Here is an 8387-nt window from a genome sequence, read left to right as displayed (position 1 = left end):
GTTTGTCTCCATGCTGGTCTCTGGAGACCAGTGGACTGTCAGTCTGTCCAACATGGGTCTGATGTTTGTCTCTGTGGTTTCAGTCTGATTGTGTCTTTCATGTGGTCTTCTGTTCCAGCTGCTGGAGGACAACATTGTCATGTTTGTGAAAGACGAGCTGAAGAAGATCCAGAAGGGTCTGAGTCCAGATTACCCAGAATCCCTAGATCATCTGTTGCTTGGTGAGGATGAAGAGCAGATGAGCAGCAGAGATGCATTTGTGAAGATCACAGTGAACTTCCTGAGGAGAATGAAGCAAGAGGACCTGGCTGAGCGTCTGCAGAGCAGTAAGAGGATTTCTCTGAACATTTAAGCTGCTGGATAAATGACCCAGAATGCCTCAGGAGATGAACAACATTCACAGATCACCCACAGCATTTGCCCCCACATGGTACCCCGCCCCTAGAGTAGCACCCTCCCTGTACAGGACAGCATAAACATGTTTAACTGACCAACACCACAAGATAACTGGAAGATTGTAGTCCTGGTTTTCCTCTTCCAGGAATCCTGCTGAACTCCACATTGTCTTGATGGTTCTACAAATTATTTGATCAGATCATCTTCTGTTGTTTTCCAATCCTAAACCTGGAAAATCCACTTCACAGACACCACGACAATAACAAGAGCACAACAACCCACAAACCCAAGACCCATCTGGGCTGTACTGCTAACATCCTGGTACTAGAAACTCCAGGACCCCCAGATGTTCTTGTCACTTCAACATCCTGAATGTTCAGAGGTGTTTTGGTGGTAAAACTGATTCTACTCAATATTGTACAGCTCATCGTAACGTTAGAGTTGTTCAGTGTCGGTTTACATCCCGATTCTTTAGGAGAATTAAGTTGAACTTCATGAAACACTAATTGCTTTCTTTTTTCCACTTTTATTAAGGTACTTTTGCTAAAGTTTGTAAAAAGCGGCTGAAGTCTAAACTGAAGAAGAAGTCCGAGTGTGTGTTTGAGGGGATTGTTAAAGCAGGAAACCCAACCCTTCTGGAGCAGATCTACACAGAGCTCTACATCACAGAGGGAGGGACTGGAGAGGTCAACGATGAACATGAAGTCAGACAGATTGAAGCAGCTTCCAGGAAACCAGACAGAGCAGAAACAACCATCAGACAGGAAGACATCTTTAAACTCCCACCTGGAAGAGATGAACCAATCAGAACAGTGATGACAAAGGGAGTGGCCGGCATCGGGAAAACAGTCCTAACACAGAAGTTCACTCTGGATTGGACTGAAAGCAGAACCAACCAGGACATCCAGTTACTGCTTCCATTCACCTTCAGAGAGCTGAATACGCTGAAAGACAGGAAGTTCAGCTTGGTGGAACTTGTTCATCACTTCTTCAGTGAAACCAGAGAAATGTGCAGCTTTGAAGACTTCCAGGTCATGTTCATCTTTGATGGTCTGGATGAGAGTCGACTTCCTCTGGACTTCCACAACAATGAGGTCCTGACTGATGTTACAGAGTCCACCTCAGTGGATGTGCTGCTGACAAACCTCATCAGGGGGAACCTGCATCCTTCTTCTCGTCTCTGGATCACCACACGACCAGCAGCAGCCAATCAGATCCCTCCTGACTGTGTTGACATGGTGACGGAGGTCCGAGGGTTCACTGACCCACAGAAGGAGGAATACTTCAGGAAGAGGTTCAGAGAAGAGGAGCTGACCAGCAGGATCATCTCCCACATCAAAAAATCACGGAGCCTCCACATCATGTGCCACATCCCAGTCTTCTGCTGGATTACTGCTACGGTCCTGGAGAATGTCCTGGAAACCAGAGAGGGAGGGGAGCTGCCCAAGACCCTGACTGAGATGTACATCCACTTCCTGGTGGTCCAGGCCAAACTGAAGAAGGTCAAGTATGACGGAGGAGCTGAGACGGATCCACACTGGAGTCCAGAGAGCACAAAGATGGTGGAGTCTCTGGGAAAACTGGCTTTTGAGCAGCTGCAGAAAGGAAACCTGATCTTCTATGAACCAGACCTGAGAGAGTGTGGCATCGATGTCAGAGAGGCTTCAGTGTACTCAGGAGTGTTCACCCAGATCTTTAGAGAGGAGAGCAACCTGTACCAGAACCAGGTCTTCTGCTTCATCCATCTGAGTGTTCAGGAATTTCTGGCTGCTCTTCATGTCCGTCAAACCTTCATCAAGTCTGGAGTCAACCTGCTGGAGGAACAAAGAAACACCTCCTGGTGGTTTAGAAAAAGAGCCGTGACTGACCTCCATCTGAGTGCTGTGGACAAGGCCTTAGATAGTCCCAATGGACACCTGGACTTGTTCCTCCGCTTCCTCCTGGGTCTTTCACTGGAGACCAATCAGACTCTCCTACAAGGTCTGTTGGAACTAAAACAAAGAAGTTCACAAAACAAACAGGAAACTATCAAATACATCAAGAAGAAGATCAGTGAGGACCTTTCTGCAGAGAGAAGCATCAACCTGTTCCACTGTCTGAATGAACTGAACGATGGTTCTCTGGTGGAGGAGGTCCAACGGTCCCTGAGGTCAGGACTTCTCTCCACAGATGAACTGTCTCCTGCTCAGTGGTCGGCTCTGGTCTTCATCTTACTGTCATCAGAAGATCTGGAGGTGTTTGACCTGAAGAAATACTCAGCTTCAGAGGAGGTTCTACGGAGGCTGCTGCCAGTGGTCAAAGCCTCCAAGAAAGTTGTGTAAGGACGAACATGGACACATCTGTTTTAATTACAATCATATGTTGTAGAAGGTCCTGGGTTCGATTCCCGCCGGGGGACGCTGTGGGCGCTGAAGTGCGTGTTAGTTCCCCCATGACTTCAGTGCCCACACCCTGGGTGGGGTTGGCGAAAGGATCTTTCTGTGTGGAGTTTGCATGTTCTCCCCGTGTTCCCCTGGGTAGCTAATGGGAGCTACCCTCACAAAAACATGCAACAGTCCTGGGCTATACATGCCCCCTCTGGCCAACTGGGGCACCAGATGGGGTGGGGAGGATCCGGCCGGAATAACGTGATCCTTCCATGCGCTACGTCCGGCCGGAGAAACCCCACCCTGTCTGGTGAAAAGAAGCGGTCCATCACTCCTCAGGATAAGAAGGAGACCTGAGCCCAGTGCAGGGCCCTCGTTGGGTTGGCAGAGGGGAGCAATGTCCAGGACTGTCTAGATATGAGCACTGGGTGAGGAAAATGGGTAAAAAAATCGGGGATAAAAAAAAAAAAAAAACAATCATATGTTGTGTTCTTGGAGGAAACCAGTTAAATTCACTGTTCAACGAAGAAATGCAGCGATCACTATGATCAATACGTAGTGATTATTCATTGAAATAATCAGCATTCATTGATATTATATCATTTATTTCTTTGTTAAATGACATGATAAACTTTAAAATGAACTCATGATCTCTCTTTAATCTCCTCTGCAGGTTGAGTGGCTGTAACCTCTCAGAAGACATCTGTCCACTTCTGTCCTCAGTTCTCAGCTCTCAGTCCTCCAGTCTGACAGAACTGGACCTGAGTAACAACCACCTGCAGGATTCAGGACTGGAGCAGCTGTGTCCTGGATTGGAGAGTCCACACTGTCACCTGGAGTCTCTCAGGTCAGAATCCACCAAGTGTTCAACTGGTGACCGTTACAACTGTTTGTTTCGTTGTTTTATTAGATCCCCGTTAGCGGCTGACCTTTCACAGCAGTTTCTCTGGGGTCTCATCAGAATCATCCGCTGAATTACACCATTATCATTAATTAAAACACATAAACAAAATGCTCACAACTCAGAGACAACAGACACTAGGACACCTGCTCAAAGTACAAAACAACATTATAATCAGCACAATGGCATTATGACTCTACATTTCCTCTTTTGAAAGTCAGGATTTACATTTTCTCATCTCATTCACAAACACAATATTAATAAAAATCATCAATAGTCCAATTTAAAAAGGATATAAAATGTATCCTACATTCTCCACTTAACCAGGATGGATGGGGATTCATTACTTCCACTGGTCTGATAAAGGCGCCGAATGACACAGCCAGCTGCTTTGCTCTGAGATACCTGCAGCCTGGCCAGGTTACGTTTGGTTGTACTGGACCAAATCACAGAGCAATAATCTACATTTGACAAGACTGATGCGTGTATCACCTGTTTAATCAAATCATTAGGGAGAAACTTCCTGCAGTGTTTAATCACAGCTTTACCTCAACCCATTCTCTGCACTATTTGGTCAACTTGTCTATTCCAGGACATTTGCCTCTCTACAACATCCCCTAATACCTTCACTTCTGTTACTAGCTCTATCACTACATCAACCTTAGTTAAGCATAGCACAGGGTAATTTCTTAATAATTGTTTTGAACCTAAAACAGTACACTTTCTCTTCACCTTATTCAGAACTAATTTGTTTCTTATCTATGGGCAGAAATATGTGCCACTAGAAACTGAATTTGAATAATTAGGGCCCGAGCACTTACAGTGCGAAGGCCCTATTGTATCTGTAGGAATTCTTTCTTTCTTTTTTATTATTATTCTTCTGACGAAAGGAGGGCCTTTTTGCCCCCCTAAACATGCCCAAAAAGTCACCAAATTTTGCACGCAAGCCAGGCCTGGCGAAAAATTTTATATTCAATGGTTTTCTTTAATGGGCGTGGCAAAATGGCTCAACAGCGCCCCATAGAAAACTTTGTGCCTCAAGCCCCACGATACGGTTTGATACGGAAAATCACTACACACTTGTATCATGGCGCAACTTAGAGAAAAGTCTCTTGGCGCAATGGGCGAAACCAAACAGGAAGTCGGCCATTTTGAATTAATAGTGTCATTTTGGCCGAATTTATGCCATTCCTTCGGCAGTTAATACGGCCCGAACCGTAACATGAACCCAGATGTGTTATACATCAAAATGTGCGTCTCCATCCTGCGACAACACACATTACTTTTCTCTTTCAAAAGCGTTACCGTGGCGACGCTAGATGCCAAAAAGCGTGCCCACCCTTCATCTGATTGGTTCAGACAGAAAAAACTTTGTGCCTCAAGCCCCACAATACGGTTTGACGTACATGAACGAAAATCGGTACACACCTGTATCATGTTGCAACTTAAAGAAAAGTCTCTTGGCGCCATGGGAAAGAAAACTTTTCTCTGCCATTACTTTTGAATGGTTTGACATAAAGAGTCGTCGGTGGTGTCATCGGACATGGTTTTGAGTCATAAATACAATTTTTTTTTTTTGGGGGGGTGGGCGGTGGGGGGGGTTGACATGCACTGCCAATCCAGGAAGCAGGAACACACGGAGGCACACGTCAAGCACTGGAAATCTGCAACAAAAACCACAAACAAAACACAAAACCGACACGGAGCCGAAGAAAACAAGAGCAGTAAACGACCCAAATCACAGTCTGAGCTAAGCTACCGCTAACTAACCCCAAAAACAACAGAGCAAGCATGCAGGTGAACAGGCCAGTGTGTATGTCTATGTGTGTGTGTGCGTTAATGTATATGATCATGCGTGTGTGTGTGTGTGTGTGTGTGTGTGTGTGTGTGTGTATATGCGTGCGGACATGTCTTTGTGGCTATGTGTGTGTGTGTGTGTGTGTGTGTGTATGTATATGTTTGTGTGGCTGTGTATGTGTACACATACGTATGTGACTGAATGACTATGTGTGTGTATGAGCGTGTATATGTATGTGTGGCTAAATGTGTCTGTGTGTGTGTATGCATATGTGTGGCTATGTGTGTGTATGTGTGGATGCACGAATGTATGAATATGTATATGTGTACGTGAGTGTGTATATGTCTATGTGGCTATGTGTATGTATGTGTGTGGGTATGATTGTGTGTGTGTGTGTGTGTATGTGTGTGTGTGTGTGTGTGTGTGTGTGTGTGTGTGTGTGTGTGTGTGTGTGTGTGTGTGTGTGTGTGTAATAGTCTTATCAAAGCGTCACCTGAAGTGTATCTATAGTGGGGGAGGGGGGGGGGCAACCCCGCCACCCGTGAGACCAGGGGCCGACAAGGAAGAACCTGGAACCCAGGCCACCAGCAACCCCACAGAGGGGAGAAGTAGGAGGGAGGCAACCCACCGCCAGCGAGGCCCCATGGCAGGACCCTTCCATACCGCATTCTCACCGACACAGACGCACAATCACGCACCGTTTCCCCCTCCCCGGGGGGGTCCAGCACCGCCAGAAGGCACCCCAGGCTGCACGGCGAGGGGGTGTAAATGACTCTATTGACCTTGTAATTAACCTGATAATTACCATGTTTTACCTGGCAGTTGGCAGGTACTTACCTTGTAGTTACTTGCCCAGTAATTTTATTTCTTAAGTATTCACCCAATAAGTACAGAAATGTTTACCTGGCTTTTACTCAGTAATTAAAGTGAAACTGGACTGTAAAAGAAGCGTGTGTTGTTTCCATAATATTACCTGGTAATTGTAGATTATAATTATACAGATTTGAACAATTGGCAAAACGTCTGATAATTACCTCCTCTTTACCCCGCAATTAGAAAGTTGGACCACACCCCCTCAAATATACGTCCTCACACACCACCACCACCTTGTGACAAATACGCCAAAACAGGTTATCTGTCAAAGACATTTTTTTATCCTTCAAAAGGATAAAGAAAAAAATACAAAGTTCTGGCACATTCAGTCAGTTAATCAATGCAACAAATAAAAATAGCAGATCTACAAGCTCATATCGCTGCACTCAGGTCAGAGTGCTGCGCTATAAGTTTGTAGATCTGCTATTTTTCAGCTTGTGGTGCGTGTAAATGGCAGCAGATTACGTGCAGAGTGAATTAAGCACTTGGTAAAATATGCAAGCAAATTATTAACTTGGCATATTCTGTGTTGAAACCTATGGAAAGTTATTTTATTGTGGTTCGCCCCATGTTTTTGTTGTTTACATGTCTTGCGAAAGGAATGTCACTACGAGGTGTGTGTGTCGAGGATAGCTGCTAGCAGGCTGAGCTCAGATTTAGCGCACTTGGAAAGCAGGAGGTCAGAGAGACTCATAGTGAATCATTGTAATAACGAGTGATTAATTTTCTTTTAAACAAATGGGAAAACTGTCATTATTTTAATTTAAGTAAAAACTAATTCATAACGGTTTAAAAGGTTTAATTCATGTGATTTTTTTTTTAGTTTACTTAAAGGAGCCGTCTGTAAGAAATGGCCAAAACTGGTACTGCAGTCACTTTCAAAATATTTTTGAGCGGCGTGTACCCTCCCCCTCCTCCCCCCGACCAGAGGTTGCCAGGTAGGCTGCAGAATGCAGCAGGAACGTAGGCTGCCATGGCTGTGATAATTAGAGCCGAGCTGGCAACCCGGATGCGGAAACAATACTGACTTGGTGATTGGGAGATAGGTGGAGGGTGGAGCTTCAGAAACAATACTGACTTGGTGATTGGGAGATAGGTGGAGGGTGGAGCTTCAGAAACAATACTGACTTGGTGATTGGGAGATAGGTGGAGGGTGGAGCTTCAGAAACAATACTGACTTGGTGATTGGGAGATAGGTGGAGGGTGGAGCTTCAGAAACAATACTGACTTGGTGATTGGGAGATAGGTGGAGGGTGGAGCTTCAGAAACAATACTGACTTGGTGATTGGGAGATAGGTGGAGGGTGGAGCTTCAGAAACAATACTGACTTGGTGATTGGGAGATAGGTGGAGGGTGGAGCTTCAGAAACAATACTGACTTGGTGATTGGAAGATAGGTGGAGGGTGGAGCTTCAGAAACAATACTGACTTGGTGATTGGGAGATAGGTGGAGGTGGAGCTTCAGAAACAATACTGACTTGGTGATTGGGAGATAGGTGGAGCTTCAGAAACAATACTGACTTGGTGATTGGGAGATAGGTGGAGGGTGGAGCTTCAGGCCAAAACAAAAAATGACAACATAAACATCAGTTGAGGGCTGCAACTCCTCTTTTTAAACTGGAATATCCTGGCTTGAGTGCTGTTGTCAGTGACAAGTATTTGAAATGAACATGATCTTTAAATGTCTGTTGACATATCGGGGTCATTTTATGATTCGTTTTATTATTGCTCTTACATACAGCTCCTTTAATATTCTTTATGTGAAGTTAGAAATGTGAACATAATTCCTCTTCATTATTCGTGGAAATAATATGTATTGTGGGATTTGTATTATTTTGTCCATGTACATATAGTTTTCACAGTGCCAGGCAAAAGGAGGATAGACTAAAGTTGCACCAGTCGAAGCTCTCTGCATCTTGTGTGATTAATCCAAGCTGGCCGTTACAGTGCGTGCACCTCTTGTGGTGCACAAAGGCCATCTAGGGGTCGTGTGAATGAAAAGGGTATTTGTATTTGTATTCTTTCCCAGGTTTCACTCAAATCTTTGATTCTGT

The 8387-nt window shown here is 45.0% G+C and overlaps 1 protein-coding gene across 1 annotated transcript; it reads left to right on the top strand.

Annotated features, from left to right (window-relative positions):
- Positions 1-289: 289 nt before the first annotated feature.
- LOC133444530 (protein NLRC3-like) lies at positions 290-2699 on the top strand (the record flags this gene model as incomplete). The annotated part of the gene is made up of 2 exons (XM_061722370.1): positions 290-326; positions 931-2699. Coding segments are annotated over exons 1-2 (1806 nt in total), but the record flags the coding sequence as incomplete, so codon positions are not given.
- Positions 2700-8387: the final 5688 nt, after the last annotated feature.

The sequence above is a fragment of the Cololabis saira genome, chromosome 5, assembly GCF_033807715.1.
Source record: "Cololabis saira isolate AMF1-May2022 chromosome 5, fColSai1.1, whole genome shotgun sequence".
NCBI lineage: Eukaryota > Metazoa > Chordata > Actinopteri > Beloniformes > Belonidae > Cololabis > Cololabis saira.
The sequence above is the reverse complement of the archived record's forward strand: the minus strand, read 5'-3'. Positions and strand labels throughout refer to the sequence as shown.